At 53.9% G+C, this 20,184-nt stretch overlaps 1 protein-coding gene across 10 annotated transcripts in view; it reads right to left on the bottom strand.

Annotated features, from left to right (window-relative positions):
* The window catches only part of EIF4G3 (eukaryotic translation initiation factor 4 gamma 3), a 62,148-nt gene that overhangs the window by 15,906 nt on the left and 26,058 nt on the right, over window positions 1-20,184 (bottom strand). For 4 of the 10 annotated variants that reach the window (XM_066637361.1, XM_066637363.1, XM_066637362.1 and 1 more), the window contains 10 exons: window positions 14,285-14,317; window positions 11,009-11,029; window positions 10,319-10,498; window positions 9,823-9,937; window positions 9,153-9,256; window positions 8,684-8,806; window positions 7,860-8,016; window positions 5,540-6,364; window positions 2,152-2,240; window positions 1,341-1,596 (listed from right to left, as the gene is read on the bottom strand). In XM_066637361.1, the coding sequence (XP_066493458.1) occupies window positions 1,341-1,596; window positions 2,152-2,240; window positions 5,540-6,364; window positions 7,860-8,016; window positions 8,684-8,806; window positions 9,153-9,256; window positions 9,823-9,937; window positions 10,319-10,498; window positions 11,009-11,029; window positions 14,285-14,317 (1,903 nt within the window). The remainder of the gene's footprint in view (window positions 1-1,340; window positions 1,597-2,151; window positions 2,241-5,539; window positions 6,365-7,859; window positions 8,017-8,683; window positions 8,807-9,152; window positions 9,257-9,822; window positions 9,938-10,318; window positions 10,499-11,008; window positions 11,030-14,284; window positions 14,318-20,184) is intronic. The other 6 variants (XM_066637365.1, XM_066637369.1, XM_066637371.1 and 3 more) reach the window with 3 other exon arrangements.

The following is a 20,184-nucleotide window of genomic DNA, read 5'->3' as shown; positions in this document are numbered from 1 at the left end:
CACACTTCCTGTAGAATCTGGCTTCCCCCACATGGAATCCCCCGTTTATCTCACCACTAGGAACAAATGCACCCACCCACTCTCATCACATTTAGGGAGACATCGTGTCTGCTGTGTTCCACAAGCCAGAGTGCCAACAACAGATGGTGAAACACAGTGTCATCTGCACAGTGTGTGGTTTATCTGAACACACCCTATAGCTTGGAAGACACAAGAGTCGCTTCCCAGCGAGCTGGAGGCAATTGTTTCAACAAGATCAGGCATTGGAGACAGACCAGCACATGGACAGAAAGCCAGGTGGGCTCAGCAGAGTGAGGTGCATCAGTCTTGCATGACGCTGATGCCAGGAATGAAACCACAAGTGAGAAAAGTGCTCTTCCAGGGAGACAACACCTGGAGCCACGAGGACTACTAGAGCACAACACAGAATCAAGAGGCTCCAGGGTGGCCACTGCTGAATACAAGGCCACCTTTTAGGTAATTGGGAAGATTTTGCCCAATTGGACCCTGTGCATGATGGGGGCCCCCGCACTGCCTTTTCACCCACTGCTGCTTCTAATTGGTTCAAAATTGATGCCATGCAAGCAGCAACATCATGCCTCGCTCTTTCCCCGCCCTTGCAGCTCCCAGTACCATTCTCTCCCCCATTTTGCTCCGGAGCAGGCTGCTGTGGACAGAGCAGCAATGGGTGAGATTTGAGGAATGATGCGGGATGGGTGTGCGCTCCCTCATCCCTCGTTATATCTCAGGCACCTATTCTGCACCATCACTAAAAGTACAAGAGTCCTCACCACTTGCACAGAAGTAACAGATTTTTTCTTGTTGTGGCTCCAATCAAGCTAAGAGCTAAAAAAATTAGTAGAAGGTCCCTACAAAATTAGAGGGGGGCCCTGCAACGGTGTTTCCAATTGGGCCTTGCAGCTCCTAAGGCCAACTCTGGCTAAGCAATGGTAGCTTTTCTGCACTGGATGCAGAGAAGAGAGCTGGAGAGGAGCAAATGTCCACCCAGCCAGGGGCACTCTGGAAGGAGAGCCAGGCCCTCCTCTGCACAAAGTACAGGTTTGCTCACAGTCTGTGGAATTGCAGCCCCCCCCCCACCTCTGGTCAGTGCAGCATCCTGAGAAACAAGGGCAGGAAGAAAACCTTGACACGCTGGAGGCAGCTGCCCATGTGCCCTGGGGGTTCAGGAGCTCCTCAGCTGAAAAGGCTCTCCCTGTGGTTAGCCTTTTCAGCAGCAGAGCCTCAACCCCCAGCTTCCCTTCAACCCCCAGCATGCAACCTCCCGTCTTCGAAAGGCTTGGCCCAGGTGGCCAACAGCAGCAGCCCAAGAGAAGACCTACGCAGCTTGTACTGGCACGTGGCGGCTTCACTGGAGCTTTCCGTGCAAACTGAACTCCCATCGCCTGCTTCGCCCTCTGAGACGCTCTCGGCCCCATTACGGATGGGCTCCCCTTCCTGTTCTCCGTTTTCTTCTGTTACTCTGGTTATTTTGAGGTCGGAGGGTGAGTCCCTCCCGGGGCACAGGCTGACACATACGGCCTCTGGTTCAGCTTCAAGCATTCTGTCACTTCCAAGTTCTTCTTCTGTTGCTTTCAGCTGGAGGAGAGACCAAACCAGAATTTGCATTCTCTCTGTCAAGTGCCAGGCACCCCCTCTTCAGCACTGCAGCCTGTGTCCAACAACGCACTCTTGGCTTCGATCATATGCTTCCGGGCTGCCTTTTGCCTGAAGCAACACATGACACCCCTTTCCACACAGCAGCGAACACTATGCTACGCTAAGAGCCCCCACTCCCCTACCCCAAACACCCAGCAGGCCCACCATATCTGGAACAAACGCCAGAAAGTTAGGGCTGGGGGGGGGGGTCAGGGAGAACTCAGTGGAGTTAAGGAGTCACGAGGGAACATGCAGTCCCCAGTTCAACATACCTCCACTCCCTGCAAATGATCCAACTCTGTTTCAGAAGACTGGTTCACTTTTTAACCAACTCCACCCAGCCAGAACTGACTAAAAGCCCCAGCAGAACACTGGGTGACAACATTGTACCCTTCCACTAAGCTGTCCCCGCAAGGGAAGGGTGAGGGAAACCACCATGAGGGAACTGGCCAAGGGGCTCTGGGGGCCAAACCGTGCAGTCCCAGTGTTACTTACCTCCAGCTCAGCCTCCGCCCCCTCTTCGGTGGCTGGGCTCCACTCTTTTGGTATCTTCCACGTCTTTGGTGCAAGTGCAGATGTTTGGGCTACAAAGCAAGTTTTGTGAGTTACCGGTTGAATCCACCCAGTGCTGGGAACAGGAAAGTCTTGAGCAGTGGCACCACTGCTCAAGCTTAAAAGGACTACAGAGGGCGGAGAGAATGTATGTGACCACAGTCGGGCAAGGGCCCCTCTCAGATGGGCAGCCTGGCCCCCCACCAGTAGGGGAAGTACTGGAGAAGACTCCACTAGAATGAGAACTAGCGCTGCTGCCCTTCCAAAATGTCTCCCTGCACTCCAGAGAAAGTGACCTAGTGTTGGGGTGACCCTGCTGCCTCCTGCATGGCAGAAGACGATACACAGATGTGGCAGGGGGAGCACACAGAACAAAACTCCCAAAAGTTTATTCTCTGAGGTCCTGCGTCCTGTTCTCGTCTCCCATCTCGTAACTACCAGCTCACAAATGCAAACAGCCCCAGGTGTCCATCTCTCTCTCTCAGAGTCGAAAGAAAGTCACAGAGAAGCAGAAGGAAAAAACCTTTGACACTGGCTCTCAAGAGTCAAAGCATTCTCCAATCCTGGAGGAAGCCAGGACAAACTCACCTACATGCCTGCCTGCTTTTCCTCACCAAGGGCAAGGGAACTGGAAGACAATCAGACCAGGGCTGAAGGCTGGGACACAGGGAGAGTATGCAGTCTCTGTGGACACCTCCTTCCTGTCCAGAGAGCAGCCAACCTAGACAGTTCTATGTCTCTGTCTCAGAGAAGGGCTTCAGGACTGGCAGGCTCTCCTTTAGAGCGCAGTTTTGTTTCTGACTGCTGAGGCTGCAAAAATGAGCCAAGCTCCTTGCTGAGGTTATGGGCATGGGGGTGCAACTCCAACAACTGCTGTTTGGGGGGGGCAGGTCCAGCAACCAAGAACTTGGAGGTCTCTTGAGCAGAAACCTTGAGCAGAGACCCTCTGGACAGCCACACCCAGACCACAAGGGCACTGCAGCACAGCTACCTCCCCCCCCCCCCCATGCTCAGGCTGCAGCGATGGAGAGGCTCTCGGCCCTGGAAGGAGGGTCACTCTTCAGCATCCACACCTGGCTGAGCATGAAGCCCTCCTCCCTGAGGAGTTTCTGCTGGCTCTCACGACCTGCTTGGTCAAGGGGCCACAGAAGGGACTGCATGCTGAAGCACCTCATATCCAGGTCCACCTGGCACTCAGGGCAATGCCAATCTATAGGCCAGCACCATTGCTCAGGCATCAGTATACTGCAAGGCGCCACATCAAGTGTTCTCCCACTCAGGAAGTGGGAGAACAGGTCTGCCTGGGAACCAAAGAAGAGGCAGCATTGAGGGAAAGCCTGCGGGTGCTGCACCTATGACCCGGGGGGGGGAGCACCCCAGTTGCAGATCCCGTCGCCGCTGCTCAACCTGTCCTTGTGAGCCTGTCGCTCTTAGAAGGACCTACAGATTCTCTGGACTGACTGGCCCATCCAGGGCAGCTCTGCTGGTTCTCACATCCCACCTGACCTCCAACCTGCCAGGCTCGTCTTACTCCCAACACCCCCCCCCAATGGCCCACCAGCTGGGCACGGTGGCCCAGAAGGGCTCGGCAATTATCCTTGTGGTGAAGTTGTGTATTAGTTCCTCTTTGTGTCCTGGGGGTGTATGGCTTTTAGGGACTTTGTTTTCCTTTCCTTCTCCTTTCTGGGAAGTCCCTGCACGTTCCTTTAAATGGGAAGCGAAAGGTAGAGGATTCGTGTTACTCAATTAGAAGATAAGATGGTTCCCAACTGGAGGACAAATCCTCAGGAAGCCAGAGAGAAAGAGGAGAGGGTGGTTCTGATGGTGAGTCAGGGACACAGGAATTTAATTTTAGGCTTTTCTCTTGCCAATCATTCTACAACCTTTGGTAACTGTTGTATTGTACATGTTGTTTTATAGAGTTTGAAGTGTTTTATATTGTGCAACCATTTGGTGGCTTTATGTTTTGTGTTTTTAACTTGCAAAAATAGTTTTGTTCTGCCCGTTTGGTTGTGCTAATTCCAAGTCTGTTGCCTTGCTTTTCTGTTCAGTTTTTAAATTGTATTAAACTTCTATTTGCTTTATTCTGCCTCATTCAGAGAATCAGTGACAACTTGTGTCTGTAAGCATGATTATAAGGGCAACCTTATAAAGATCCTAAAGAATTTCATGATTCTCTAAAGAGGGGTCTGCCCAGAAATTCCCAGAATTTCTGGGAAATTCTAAAACACCTGGGCTGGTGGCAGTGGGACACTACCAAGCTTTTCACACTTAAAAGCTTTTCATGCCTTAAGCAGTGACTGCTGTTGCTCTCTCAGCACAAAGTACTCAGCTGCCATTCCTGGATGCCTTGGCGAGCAGGCCCTAAAGGCCTGCTAAGTCTCCCTGAAACACACAGAATCTCAGATCTGGAACGGAGGAAGGGAACCACCCTCTGGGGAGACCTCTGACCCTCCCCTGGTCCTCCCATCCCTCTTCAGAGTCCCTTTTGAGAATGCAGGTCTCACAGGCCTGATGTGGCAGGGGCTGTATCTAGTTCAGCTGAAGCAAACGGTGCCCACTGAGCAACATGCAGCTCTAATGCCGCAGGCACCCCAAAAGAATGCAGAGAGGAAGCAAGGGAGGGTCATTGGTGCACCAGGGCCTCTGGGTGCCAGCCACTGAGCCCTGACACTCCACCCAACACTCAACCTCGAGCCGCTCGACCTCTGGCTCCCCTGTCCCACTAGGGAAATGATGAGGCCTGTCCTGCAGCAGCACACACAGCCCTCCTACTCACAAAAGCCTCCAGTTTCCACAAGCCACCAAGGGGAGGGAGGCCTTCATCAAAGCAGCCACCAGGTGCCAGCCTCTCTCAAGCCTCTCCCAGCCACAGACAGCTGCAACTGTCACAGGACTCCTGCCTGGGTGCTGAATGCTCATGGGGCAGCAAGAGCCACAGGTGCCTCCCACAGAATTCTGCTTCTCGGCCCAGCAACCCCTTAGCTTCTGGCCACTCTTTCATGAACGGCGAAGTAAGTGGACGCTGGCTGCCAGTGTGGGAGCTTGGCATTTGAAGCACTGCCTGAGCAGGCACTCTGGACTGGAAGAATGGAGGTCCGGGCAAGATTCATCTTCACCTCATTTTTACAGTGTGGACATTTCCTAAATGAACTTTGTGCTGGGACCCCCCCCCTCCTTCCCAAGCTACACTAGGTGGCAGGCAAGAACCAGGTTACTTGAGAGCACCTTTACTTCCCAACCGCAACCACCCCACTCCCAACAGCTCTCCTGGATCCCTTGTTCCAGGAAGAGCAGAACCTGCACCACCCTTATGGGCAGGAGTGCTCACCTGGTCCGGGGTCTGCCCTCGAGTTCAAGCCCTGAGACTCGGTGCTCTCCTGTGGCTGCCCATCCACCTCCCCCTCTTCTCCCTCAAGCACTTCTTGGGCGTCTTTGTCGAGGGCTGTTCTTGTGGCCTCCTCTTCTTCCAAATCCCCCTGAAAAGCAGGGGGGGCGCCAGGCAGTGAGAGAGGAGGGGGCGGGGGCGGACTGGGAGTGGTAGCAGCGGCAGCAGCAAGAGAATGTGGAGGGCTGGGAGGCGCTGGCGGCAGCACAGCAGCAGGAACGGTGGCAACTGAAGGAGGTGCGGCTGCCACTTCTGCCTCCGAGCTCTCAAGGCTCTCCAACTCTTCGGCCAGCAGAGGCCCCTCCTCTTGGTCGACTTCTTCAACGACACCATCAGGCTCAGCTCCCCTGTCACCAACTCCGTTCAGTTCACTCTTCCGATTAATGCCAACAGTCGCCTGCAGCCCGACTGAGACTAGTCTAGGGGGCTCGCTGCAGGCATCTACACTGGTCAGATCCGTAGTGGGGCAGGCGAGCACTTCCATGCAGGGTGCGGTGCTGGGAAGTGGGGCAGCCTCCTGGGCCACGGGCACCAGTGTGCATCCATCCTCAGAGCCTGTTGCAAATGTCATTTTGCCAGGAGGAAGAGCAGCAGCAACCACTGCAACTGGGGAGGGCAACGCAGCAGCAAGGGGAAGCTCTGGGGTGGCCTCGGCGGAGAGCAGGGTCTCGGCTACCAGATCGAGTTGGTCTTTTCTCTCTCCAGTAGACTCCGGTTTGAGAGCAGGCGAAGGAGATATTAATACTGGATCTGCTCTGGGCTTCTCTTCTGAAGAAATGGAAAAAGAGAGAGTTAAGAGGCTTGTTTGGCGGCTCAGACTGGATGAAGCACACCGCTTCCCCCATGCACCCGCTCCAGGCCATCCGCCTGCTTCTTCTTCCACACAAGTCCTTGGAGACAACAGAAGCAGCACCAGTCCGTCCCTCCTTTTCTCAGTAAAACTTCTCCCCTGAGCCTCTTGGGGAGGACGCAAGGCTAGCCTGGCATCTGCTCATGACCACTGCTCATGACCACAGGCTTCCAAACGCAGCTGTGGAAAATCAGGGGGGCCTGCACCGCTGGGTAGGCACAGAGACTGCCCTGGCCACGGCCACTTGTCCCATCGCTGCTGGGCTCCAAGTTGCCAACAATATGTGCAGGGAGGCTGGAGGCCACAGCCCCACTTGTCCACGGTTGTCTCGAGGCAAACACGTGCTGCTCCTAGGCTGGCTGAGGATCAAGAAGCCTGATCTGACTGCATGCCAGCAGTGAGGACCAAAAGTCTGTGAAGTCAGAAACCTTACACACAGTGTTTGCGCCTGTGGGTGCAGATGTAGACCACCACAGTGCAAACTGGGATGCAAACCCAATTCAATAAGTGAGTAAGAATGCCCCCCCACACAGACCTTTGCTCAGCCGCTGTGAGGATTGCCTCACCTGCCCAGGGACCACCCCCCCCTTTCCTTGAAGGAGCCTCTTACCGCCTGGCTCGATTTGCCATCAAGGGCTCAATTTGCCAACAACCTTTCTGGAGCACTGCCTTGCCCCTTATATTTCCTGGCATATCCAGTAGTGCTCCCTGTGTCATCCCGCTCACCAGGCACTGAGGTGTCGCTGGGAGAGGGCCAACTTTGTACCACCACCAAGTAAGGCCACATGCTGTTCCCCCTCGGCTTTTTTCCTCTCTGGAGGCCACCAGTCAGCCAAGCTGCTGACACTTTCCTGCTCCTCTTTCTCCTGCTGGCTTCTACCTTGTCCTCCTAGTTTGCGGCATTTGACTTGCTTGCAGCGTGTCTGGGCAGTGGGGGAGGGGCAAGGATCACACCCACCCCTGCTTGCCTTTGCCACAGACTCCCTCCCTCTGACCAGCAGGCAAGCACTGGAGTGCCAGGTCACCACCCCGCTGCAGATTTAAAAGCCTGGCAACAAGCCTCCACAGCTGCCACCATATGCCCCTTCACTCTGGGACCACTATCCCACAGCCACCGGAGTGGGCAGTGGCCTCTGAGTCAGACAGGCAGCAAAGAGCCACCACACCCCCTCAACCTGTGGCAGTGGCTCCCACTCCAAACAGCCTCCATTCCAAGGAGTGCTCTTCAGAAAGGGCTCTGATGGGAGCCTTGGACTGCTCGCCACTGCTAATGTTTGATGGCAGAGAACGGGAAAGGGCACTCTTCGAAGCTAGCAGCTTTGCCTTGGCACTGGGCTTGGCAACAGAGAAAGTGCTGCTCTCTGCTCCTGAGGGCCACCCCCTTGGGGAGGGGCAAGAGATCTGCAAACCAACCTGGCTTCAGGTCACTTGCTGCACTGACAGGGGTGCTGCTGCTACTGCTGGCAGGAGAAGCGCTCTCCACTGTCCCGCCTGGAACAGGACTGTGCTCTGGGGCCTGGCTGGATAGCTGCTGCTGGGACTGGAAGGACAAAGAAGGATGGCAGTGAGCCTGCAGACACACAAACATGGAATCCAGGGATAGAGTCAGGTCGGAGAGGAACAGAAGATGCAGAGGGAAAGAGGAACAAAAGTGAGGGGCCAGAAGCACATGGGGAGTGAGGAGGTGGGCAAAGAAAAGCCATCATTATAAGCAGCAGCGAAGGAGCGTGGACCGGCCCTCACTGTAGCCACTCTCTAAGGACCACAAGCCGCTTCAAGAGTCTGGGGCAGGATCCCTTCCAACCCTCTAACCTTGAGGAAAGAAGCCAAGTTCCCCTGCTCACAAAGAACGCCATTCACACCTGGAGAGACAGAGTGTGGCCAGCTGAAGAGGTGGCCCACTCTCCAGCTACCTACACGCCTGCTGGCTGGTGAACAGGAGAGACCCATGGGGGATGCTGAAACCACCCACAACCACCCTTCCCTCTGGGTGCGCCTCATAGCAGCCTTCTACTGGAGGCACAGGAAGAAGACTGGAAAATGTCCTCCCCAAGCCAGAATGCCCCTTCCGCAGCATGACTGCGGGGGGGGGGGGGGAGTACAGCCATTGGAGTGTGCCCGCAAAGGCCAGCTCCTCTTGGGCAGCAAGCTTTTCCATCCGCCTCACAGCCAACAAGCACACAGAGAACAAAGGTGGAGAGCAGGAGATACACCAGCAAGCCTCTCCACACAGTTACCTGGGGAGGGGTGGGTGTGGACGTGGGCCTGATGGTGGGGGGTGTGGGGTTCCGGCTCCCTCCACCAGACATTATTTCTTCTGTTATATCTTTGCCCCCTTGGTTTGGATCCCGGATACGGATCTGGAGGGAGAGAGGAACCAAGTCCCTGAAGTCACTCTGCTCAGATTGTTTCTCAAAGGGCCAACATGCCGTGCCTGGTCTGGCCATGCTGCCCCCAGTGCCCACTTCAGACCCTGGCAGGGGGTGATCAAGAGGCAGCTCACCCCGTAGCTCAAGTCCTCAAAGAGCACCCTGTTCCCACAAGACTTAGCAAGGGGGACCACCAGCATTCTCACCAGCTGCTGCACTCTAACCATGGAACACACAGTCCCCTCAAGTTCAGGACACAACAACTGTGGGGCCCAGAAAGCAGCCGCCTGGCAGGGAGACCTGCTGGGTCTCCAGCCTCTGCCCCCAGCTCTCTTACCGTTTTCTTTTCGCGCTTGGCTGGTGGGAGTGGCTGCTGTTGCTGCGTAGGCACTATGATGGGTGCAGACTGATACACTGGCTGACTTGGATAGAAAGGTGCTCCTGCAGAGGAGGAAAGAGGGACATAACACTCAGCACCAGGGGAGTCCAGTCAGCATGCCCCACTGAAGATGCTGCCCCTCTTCTGTGGGAATCCCTCTCCAGCTGGAGGAGATGGGACAGTGATGCAGGGTGGAGAAGTCACAGACCCACACCTGGCAGACAGATACTGTGCCCTGTTAGGGGAGAAGGAACCCCAATGCCTGGGCCACTGGGCCTGCCAAGCAGAGAGAAGAGGAAGGTCCCTCACCCAGAGGCCTGCAGAGCCATACAGAAAGAACCCACCCTGGGCTGAAATGCACCACGGGGCAAGGCAGCCGGTGCAGGGCTGCTTCAAACTACAGGGCAGCTTGAACAGCTGGAGACTTTCACCCCGAAGCACACGGGGGGGGGCCCTCCAAAGAATTCCCCACAAGCCCACAGGTGCTGTGCCTCCCAACAGGACAGGACAGTCAAGGGGCTGCCTCCAGCAGAGACAATTGCCCTGGCTCCCTGCCCCCTTTCCTTGCAGCTTGCTATGTTCTGCTCTGGTGCCAAGAGGGGCATCGCTCTCTGCCCCCTCTCCTTACCGTAAGCATTGGGGAACTCTCCAGGCCCTGGTCCTGGATAAAATGGGCCAGGCCCTGGTGGCTGAACCGGATACTGTTGCGGGGGGCCCACGTAAGGAGGGCCACTGTGACGATACTGCGGAGAAAACAGCACAATGAGCCCAGAGCATTGCTGCTCACTGGGTCGGCAGGGAGCACCCTTCTCAAGCAGATGCACAGGGGGCTGCTCCCCCCGTTTGGAAAATGGCTCTCCACACAGCTGGGGGGGCAGGGCACTGACAGCAGCCACTGGAAACGGATTTTGCAACCTCTTTGCATTGAATGACTGGAACTCCTCCCAGCCAGGACGAGGCTTGGAGAGGGGAAGGGAGCTCGGATCGGCTGGAGCTCCCCATCAGTGGCATTTGGGAAGTGGCCCCAACTGCTCTGGAAGCAGCCCTAGGACGGCTAGCTTTGGGCAACTGCAGCTCTAGCACCCTCTCCTGCCCTGCCCCCGCTTTCACTGGGCAGTGCTTACCTGCGGGATGCAGTACTGGGGGCCCTGAGGCATCGGGTACGGCATTGGAAGGTGATTCACCATCATGATGTGCTGATTGGTCTGATAGACGGCTGTGGGCGCTTGTGCCCCAGGGCGGACGGAAGGGTTGCTGTTCTGGATTGTAGCTCTAGGAGGCTGTATTTGGGGCCTCTGAAAAAACTGGGGGGGGGGAGGAAGCAAGGAGTTCAGTGTTCTCAACGTTGCCTGGCAGCGGTTCCCTCTAGCCCCAGAAGGCTGTGCCATGCAGCCCACAGCAGTTCTCCAGAGCGCCAAGGAACACCCAAGCCTGCCTGTCCCCAGAGTCCTGCCCCAGAAGTGAGGAAAGGGGCCTTGTCAGTGTGCACGGAAGGCAGCTTCTGTGAAGGGATTGCTGAGACGACATAGCAGCTGCCTGGGAATTCAGAAGCAGCGGCCGGCCTGGGCCACCTGCCTCTCCCTCCTGCCTCCTTGGAGCACTTCTGGGCTGCCTCTTTGGGCTTGAATTCTCTCCCCCCCACCACAAGAAGGCCGCACTCGCCCATCCTGTGCAGCATGGTGAGGCCCCCCCAGCCCTGAAGGCCTCCATCTCGACGCTCAATGTGCAGAAGGGCCGGGCTGGACACAAAAAACATCCCCATGGACACGGGATCAAGACTCAGTGAAGTCATGCAGAACAAGTCATGAAGTTACCTGGATAGGTCTGAATCCTCCCTTCAACACGAAGCAAGAAAGCAGCGGAAAACAGAAAGAAAGCCGATGGAACAGCTGACAGGTCAAGGAGGGGAGGGAGTGGGGCCCAGCATGCACCTGGAAACCCTCCCTGCTACGCTCTACCTTTCCAGTTGCCCCGACACCTCTCCCCAGCTGGCCAGACAGCCAGCAGATCCAGCATGCACCATCCAAAGTGTCCTCTCCCCCAGCTAGAGCAGCCCCAGTGGCAGCCACAAGGTCCACAAAAACCACTGTATGGAAAGGCCTTGGCACTCATTCATCTGCCCTCCCTACCCCCCACAAGGCTGTGTCAGCACCACCATTGCCCTCCCATTCTCCACAAGTGGAAGGAAGCCAGGCTCCCATCTCAGCACTATGGGATGCTTGCAGAGGACTGGGGCCAGAGGCCTGCCTGCAGAGAAAGGGCATGCGGGGGAAGGAACTGCACAGATTTGGGCTGCCATGGGTGGCAGCAGCGGCAGCAGCCACCACTACCTCTGGGGTATCAGTAGCTGTGCTGGCGGCTGAAGAGAAGCACAAGGAGCATGCCACACTGCCCCCGCCCCTTTCCCCTCTTGATACCAAGCAGCCATTGATCTCGCAGGGCTCGCTCCCATAATGCTCAGACCATCAAGCAGCCCAGAGACTGAGAAGCACCACAGAGGGGAAGGAGGGGAGCGCTGCCAGCAAGTGTCAAGCCAGGCACCTCTGGCTGATGTGGTGGACAGAGCCTGGCAGTGAAAGGCCTCCCCTCAACCACCTCCACTGGGTCCCCCTGTTCAGAGATGCAGAACGCATCTCCGCTGGGCAACAGTCAGCAGGCAGGCGGATCCCAAAGCTCTGCTCCCAGGGATACCCTGGGGAAAGCAAGTGTGGCATGTAGTGATAAGCCCTGTGCGCATCCCAAACGCCTGGGCAAGAGGAAAGGCTGCCCAAACCAGTGCAGCAGAAGTCCTTGGAATAAAAGGACACCCTGGGATTGTGCGGTGGAGGAACACCCATCAACATCATCGTGGAGCCTTCAAGGTCAGGGGCACGGGCAGCTCCCACTGCAGGACCCTCTGGGAGCAAAGCCCTTGGTGGCTCTCCTGCACCTGCCCTGACAGGCCAAGAACGGCAGCCAGCAGCTGAAGCCAGGCCACTGTGCAGCCCAGCCTGCCTGCCTGTGCCCTGCTGGGCCCCTGCCTGCCACAGAGACTTAGGGAAGCCGGTATTTCCCTTTCAGCAAATGGGCAGTCTCTGCCAGGGAACAGGCTAGTCTGGGAGGGCAGGGGAGACCACTCTCCCGGTGAAGGGGTCCCTTGAGCCTGTCTTCCTAGGGGGGAGCTATCCCGCTGCAGAAGGTTGTGCTCCAGCCCCCACCAGAACACCCAGGCAGGCTGAGTTCTCCTTGTTCCAATGGCTACACAGAACCCACCGCAACTCTTCAGTTGGAATTCAGGCAAGGCGCAGTCTTGGGCAGAAAAGTGACCCACTGCTTCTGTGGGAATCAAAGCCCTCCCACCCAGAAGAACTGACGTGAACTGGTCCCAGGAACTCTCATTCCTGCGAGGTAAAGCATCTGTCCCCCCTTTCTTGCCCATGTTCACTGTTCCTCCCCAAGCTCACAGCTGCTTCTAACAGCTTCACGTCACACAGCCACATGCCAACCCTTCTGCTAACTGGATCTGGAAAACCGAAGGGTGAGGCAGCCTCCACTGTTCATGGCCAGAGATCTTGGCTGCCCTTGGAGGAAAGAGCCAGCCTTCCCCCCAAAGAAAAGAGTATCTGTGTTGCAATCCTGAAAGGCAGTAGGCAGGCAGCATGTCCTTGTAGCAACTGGGCACAAGTCGTGCTTCTCCAAGGGCCCAGGGTTAGGAGTCTGCTGGACCACAGCTCTCAAGAAGGAACTGACAGGCCCCCAGTTCTCACCTTGCCACTCCCCCGGATGCTCCCGCAGCTGCCTGGTCACACCAAGGTCATAGTTTGCTTCCCTGCTTTCTGAGAACAGGCCCCATTGCCACTATTTCAACCTTCTGGGTCTCAGGAGATGGGTGTCCCACCTTTGGGACTAACAGCCTTTGCTACAGTCACGCTTTCAGGAGGACTTCCGAGAAGCAGGGGGTTCCCCATGGCAGCCTCCTCGGTTTGGCCTTTTCCAGCCCCAGCCTTCTGTTGCTCCAGTTTCAGGACTGAAGCAGGCATCGACTGCTAGGCACTTGCTGCCCGCGCCTGCTGGGCAAACCACCACTCCACCCAAGACCAAGCACATGGCTAGAGACACCCCACCTGAAGGCTTCCTCTCCTGGACCCCAGCAGGACACCCAACACCCTCCCTGCAGCCAGGACACCGATTCCCCTCCTGTTCTCCAGCAGCCATGGCTCCAGGAATCCCAGTGGCCCTTCCCTGACCACAGGAGACCTGAAGAGGCAAGTACACCACCACTACCTACACCATCCCTGTGAGCACAGGCATGGTAGGCACACATCCCCGTGCCACCCAACCACCCCGAGACATGCCTGGTGCTCCAAGTTGGCCACAGACTATGCCACCCTGGCCTCAGACCCACAGGTGCCTTTTAGCAACAGTCTCATCCAGGTCATGCGCACCCCACTCATTTAGTCACCAGCTCCATCAGATCACACTGTGGGAACTGGGGCCCTGCAATCTTCGGGAGCTGCTTCATCACAAAGGGCCACGTTGCCTGGATCGAGATGGGAATCAAGCTTGCAGGAAGTACCACTTCTAGCAGCTGCCCTGCCTCTGTGAGAGGGGCTGGGCTGGAGAGTTTCCTGCCATCCAAGGTCCTCTCTGCAGTTAGCGGTTCTCATGTTAACGCCTCGGATGTGTCTCTGCCCTGCACTCATTCAGAAAGACTCGCTTCTCCTCAGCCCAAAGCACAGGCCAGGCCAGCTGGACCTAATTCGAGAGTCCAATGGTGCTATGCCGTCACAAGGGCTGCTTGCCATGGGGCAGCCTAAGGGCTCCACCTGTTTTCCCAGTTGCCCAGGAGTGGTAGATTGTTGGACCAGGTCTCTCCTCAAGACCACTGGTGGGCAGCCTGCGAGCCCTGTGGCAGGCACAGTCAAAGCACCAAGTGCAATTATTGGGGCTGTTAATCAATGCAACAGGACGAGGACCCAGTGCCTTTACTAGGGGGTAACCCGAATCAGGAGCAGAGGAAGGGCGAGCATTAGTAGAGGGCAGCCAACCTCCCATGCCCCCCAAACAAGGAGCAGCAGAGAGATAAGAAAGGGGCGAGGCGGGTACTGTACCTGGTGATGGGCAGGTCGTGGCCCTGCTGCAAACTGAGGAGATGCGGGAGAAACAAAACACAAAAGGAAAGGCACAGAGAGTCAGAAAGACCACAACAAAAGGCAACCATGTCACACTGTATGCAAAATAAACCCACAAGGAAAAAACACCACACTACACAGTCAAAGCTTTGCTACAGGACAGTGACAGACAGATGCCGCGATCCCCACAAGATAACGATGCCACCAGGGGTGGTGGCCGTCAGTGGCATCAAATGCCGGAAAGGCCCTGCACACTAGTCACATGTGCCTGAAGATCTGCTGCAGCTGGATTGGCTCTTTGTAATACCAAGAGGGGGAATGCTGGGCAGAGGAGGCCCCAGGTGGCAGCACGCTGTGCCCAAAGGGTGAAGGGTAGCCCTCAGCACACACATAGGGCTCTGCCATTAGCCTGCTGGGGGGTCAGAACCAAAATGAGGACATTCAAAGTGGCTGAGCACTGGGGGGGGGGGGAGGGAAGGAACAGGGATTCCCGTTTCAATGCCAGGTTGCTTCAGTGCCCAGGACAGAACCAGGTGCAAGATGTTCCAGGAAAGCGCACTGAGCTGTCACCAAAACCCCTACCACCAATAAGGCAGCCTTGTTCACTCTGACACCTGCCTTTAGCGCCACAGGAACCACCTTGAAGTACCACACAGTCTCTCCAGCACACCGACCACCACAGCAAAGCACAGCCCCACACCAGTCAGAGCCCAGTCAGAGCTCTGACAGCCCCACACTGTCAGAGGTCCAGCTGCTTCTCCACCAACATGCAGAGTGCCAGGCCAAGGCCACTGCTGCCACCAGCAAAGGTTTCCCAAAGAATTGCACGCCGCTCCTGTCCCCACGCCCCCTCCCCATGTGCAATGCTACCAACCCTTCCAGCCAGCTGCATTCTCCAGTAAATGGCGGCACTGGAAGGACATACCACCTTTTCACTCGAGGACACCCTTGGAGAAGGGAGAAAACCCAGAAAAGTGCCTCAGTGAGCAAAAGAAGGGGGTATCAGGCCAAACTGTGTCCTCGACCCAGTCCCTGCCCCAGCACAGGCCCCAGAAAATGCCTCCTCTCTAACAGATGGGAAATTGAAGGCAGAGGTGATGCATCTTAGGTGAATTGGAGTCATGAGAAGTTATACATGAAAACTAGAGAAAGATCAGCATTTGTAAATGAGTTTCCTCGTCTCTTTTGCAATTGTTACCATTGGCAAGTGGTGGCATAATTCCTGTTGACAGGGTACTTACTGTAAGCAACAGAACAAACTGTAGGCCCTTGCTGGCTTAGACTAAAAATAAGTTCCTTTTTTCTTTTACAGTTATGTTGTATGTACCTCCCCCAACCCTGCCCAAAAGAGCCATTTTGCTCCCAGACCTTTTTATGCAGTTGCCAGGGGTCACATGTGCCACAGATTTGGGGTGAAATCTGGAATGTATCTGGACTTTCAGAGGGGTTTTGAAACATTCCTCACCAAAGGCTGCTGATAAAATTCCACAATCAAGGAATAAAAAGACAGGTCCTCTCATGGATTAGGAACAGGAAGATCCTAATCCTCCTGAAGATCAGAAAGATCAGGAAACGGGAGTAGGTTTCAATGGACAATTTTCACAATGGAGGGAGGTGAAAAGCGGTGCACCCCAAGGATTGGTCCTGGGACTAGCGCTTTTCAACTTTTCCAAAAATCACCTGGAGACAGTGGCATAGCTAAGGGGGTGCAGGGGTAGCTGCACCAGGCAACAATTTTTAGGGGGGGGGGAACAAGCTGAGCTTGATACTACGTAGTGGCCAAAATTGTGATAAAAATTGGTATGTACAAATACCATCATGTTATATATCACTGGAAAGGGAATTTAATGCAGAATGCAATGAAACAAACCTCACTGGAACATCAGTATTCTGTCAAACGTTTTGGCCAATTAACCAGAAAATGAAAACACAACTGCCTTATGAAACAAGAAATGGATTTCTTTAACTCAAAACTGACCTATGAGACTGATTGTTCGAACAGTCAATGAGATGTTATTATGATACAGCAGGAAACCAGTAAGGTGTTAATATGAGTCAGCTCTCATTTCTGTGTATCATATTATAGTTACCCCTGCTAACTGTGTAAAGAGGCACTTTTTCAAGTGGTGCTCCTCTTATATTTAACAGGGGGAGTATAACTGTCCCTCTCTTCACCCCAGTACAGGGCACAATCCTAACCAGATCTACTCAGAAGTTCTATTTTGTTCAATGGGGCTTACTCTCAGGAAAGTGTGGTTAGGATTGCAGCCATCCTGGTAAGGTTAGGATTGGTAAGGCCATCACTAACCAAAAAGGCGCACATTTATTTAATTAAATTTGATTTTGTGGGGGGGGGGGGCGCTACAAAATCTTCTTTGACCCCAGGTAGCAGATAGATGCCTTAGCTATACCACTGGCTGGGGGGAGGCAGCAGAGCAAGTGGGTGGTGGGCTTCAGGGAGAAGGAGGCAGGTTTTCCCCTGATTTTCACTTTTTAAAAAAGCTTGGGTATGACATGACTTCTGGTTGGGACATCATTTTGAGCTTGCATTGGGCTACATGATCATTAGCTGTGCCACTGCCTGGGGTCAGGAATAAGCAGTGAGGTGGCCAGGTTTGCAGGTGACAATGTTTTCCAGGTGGTGAAGTCCAGAAGGGATTGCAAAGAGCTCTACAAACTGCGGAATGGGTGGCAAAATGGCAGATGCATTTCAATGTAAGTAAGTGAGAAGTGACGCCCGTTAGGGTAAGAAATCAAAATTTCACATATACACTCTTGGGTTGAGTTGGGAAAGATCTCAGGGTGCTGGTGGACAGCTGATGAAAATATCAACCCAGTGTGTGGCAGCTGTGAAGAAGCTGAATTCCATGCTCGGGATTGAGAGTAAAGTGGCCAATATCAAAATGCCATTGTACAAATCGATGGTAAGGCCACGTTTGGAATATCATGCCCAGTTCCTGTCACCATATCTCAAAATGGATATAATGGAACTAGAAAAGATATAGACCAAAACGCTGAGTGGACTGGGGCACCTCCCTTACGAGCAAAAGCAACAACATTTGGGGCTCTTCAGTCTAGAGCAGTGTTTCTCAAATTGTGGGTTGGGACCCATTAGGTGGGTAAGCAAGCCAATTTCAGGTGGGTCCCCATTCATTTCAATGTGTATTTTAATTTTCATATGAGACTTGATGCTACCCTACAGCGTTTGGGAAAAGGTTACAGATCTGTACTTTTAACAGGCCACTATATCAATGCTCTGAACAATGTCACTCCAGGGGGCCTACACCTGGGTAAGTGTGGATAAGACTGCAGTGTTTGGGGAAGTTTTTAAAAACAGATCAGCAACTGCTTAGGAGGATTATTCTTTATTTTAAATAAACGGTTAAACTTATACTTATTGTAAACTTTTAATTTACTTTGATTTTGTCATCTGGGGGATATTAAAAATTTTCCGACTGAGTGATATCACTTCTGGCCATGACATCACTTTCAGGTGAAAGACATCACTTCTGGTGGGTCCTGACAGATTGTCATTTTAAAAAATGGGTCCCGGTACTAAAAGGGTTGAGAACCACTGATCTAAAAAGAAGGTGCCTGAGAGGAGGACATGACTGAGACACACACAGTTATGCAGGGGATGGATAAAGGGAAGTTATTTTCCCTGTCACACAACACACCGGAATCAGGGGACATCCATTAAAACTGAATGATGGCAGAGTTAGAAAAGAAAAGGAAATACAGGTTGAGCCTCATTATCAGTTGATTTTGCATCCCTCGATTTGACTCAACACGGGTGGTCATTCATGTTGAGCTGCTAAATACATCCCTTTAAATGTTTTTCAACAAGATGTAAGTGTGTGCGCGTTGGGGGGGGGCAGCTTCCCTTAATTTGTATGACAAGCTGGTGGACACTCTCTATTTCCAGATCGTGCTATTTACTCTCCATTGTGGAAGCTACCCCAGCGAAGGAGCTTCCCGGCACTTCACAGTATAACCACCATGGTTCCTGCTGATCTCACTAACTCACATGAGGTTGTGCTTTCCTGAAGCCCTGCAGTCCCCTTTCCCCCTCTGCTGTTGCCACCTCTCATGGAGTCCACCCCCTCCTCACAAGCCTGTCTAGGTTCAGAGGAAAGTTTAAAGAGACACCCCAGCAGCGCTTCTGTGAAGTGACTGGCTGGGATCTCCAGTCCCCTCAGTTGCTTGCTTGCGGGCTCACTTAAGAGCATTGAAACAAGGGGGCTTCGCCTGGTTCTGGTTCCTCTCCACCCACAAGATGAAGCTAACCAGCTGCAAAGCTTCCCTTGACCCCCAACACACGAGGAAGCAGAAGCCAAAACTTTTCCCCCTTGTTTCAATGTTTTTAAGAGGACATGAGCAAGCCCAAAAGCAAGCAACCAGCTGAGGGGACTGGAGATCTCAGCCAGTTGCTTCACAAAAGTGCTGCGGGGATGTCTTTTGAAACTTTCCTCTGAGCCTAGACCAGCTTGTGAGAAGGGGGCAGATCACGTGAGAGATGCAGAGTGCTGGTGGCGGCGGTAAGAGGGAAAGGGGCTTTAGGAAAGCACAGCCTTGTGCGTGTGTACATAAGACCAGCAGGTGGCTGTGCTGTAAGATGCCAGGCAACTCCTTCACTGGGGGTAGCTTCTGCAATGGAGGGTGAATGGCATGATCTGGAAATAGCTTCCTGGAGTGTCCAGAGACTGCCCACCAGCTTGCTGCACAAGGTAAGGGAAGCTCCCCCCCCTGCACTTATTTCTTGTTGAAAAACATTTAAAGAGACATTTTTAGAATGGATTTCTGGTTTAACTACATGTGAACTTTTTTAATCAGCAAGGGTTTGGAAAGCGAAACCTCTGCATATAATCAGATTCAACCTGTATTTCTTCATGCAGCATGTCATTAATCTGTGGAACTCCTTGCCATAGGGCATTGTAATGGTACCTGCCCTGAATGCCTTTAAAAGGAATTGGACAGATTGATGGAGGAAAAGTCCATCACAGGTTAAAAGCCACGAGGACTGTATGCAACCTCTGGGTTTTAGCCTATCTCTGAATTCCAGGAGCAAGGGTGTGGCAACAGGTCTCTTGACTTTTTGAGTGCTCCCTGAGGAATATGGTGGGCCACTGTGAGATATGGGAAGCTGGACAGAATGAATCCCGGGCCTAACCCAGAGAGGCTCTTCTGATGTTCTTATGACCTGGGAACAGCTGCCAGCTCTCCTTTCCCCACCACCTCCAGCAGCTCATGAAGTCGGCCAGGCTGCTTGAGAAGTTGGAAGAAAGGAAAAGTATTCTTCCCCAGTTGGAATGGGCATGCAACAGTTGTGGCCTGCATCCCACTACACAAAAGCCCCCAAACGTGTGCCTGGGAATCCAGTTGGATTGTAAAGGGGCTCTGGCCATTGCCAGCAGTCCCTGAAAGCAGGATCAGAAGGGTGTAACTAAGCCACCCCTCGACCAGAGCGCGCAGGCTCAGCTCTGGGTCATCAGCTGGGATCTCGTGCCATGGTCAGCCATTTCCCTCAGCACCCGCTCCACCAAGCCTCCTTTCAGCATTACAAGGGGAGAGGAGGGATAAACAATGAAGCCAAATCCAGAACAAAATGCTAGGCCAGCTGACATTGTGTGGTTCTGGATTTGGGGCAGGGAACAAAAGGTCATGTGAGGAGTTCTTAGTGAGGGGATGGCAATGGTCACAAAATGAGACAGATGGCAAAGACCACACAGATGGAAGGAGAACAAGGGTAAAAAAATTGTTCATGACCACAGAAAAATGCCTGATGACATGCAGAGAGCTCCAGTATGTTACAAATCAAACCCCTGATGCTTGGAGGGGTATGTCATTTGGTGGGTTTTGTTAATATCCTCTCACACACT

Source organism: Tiliqua scincoides, chromosome 9 (assembly GCF_035046505.1).
Source record: "Tiliqua scincoides isolate rTilSci1 chromosome 9, rTilSci1.hap2, whole genome shotgun sequence".
Lineage (NCBI taxonomy): Eukaryota > Metazoa > Chordata > Lepidosauria > Squamata > Scincidae > Tiliqua > Tiliqua scincoides.
This window is presented reverse-complemented; position numbering and strand designations above follow the sequence as displayed.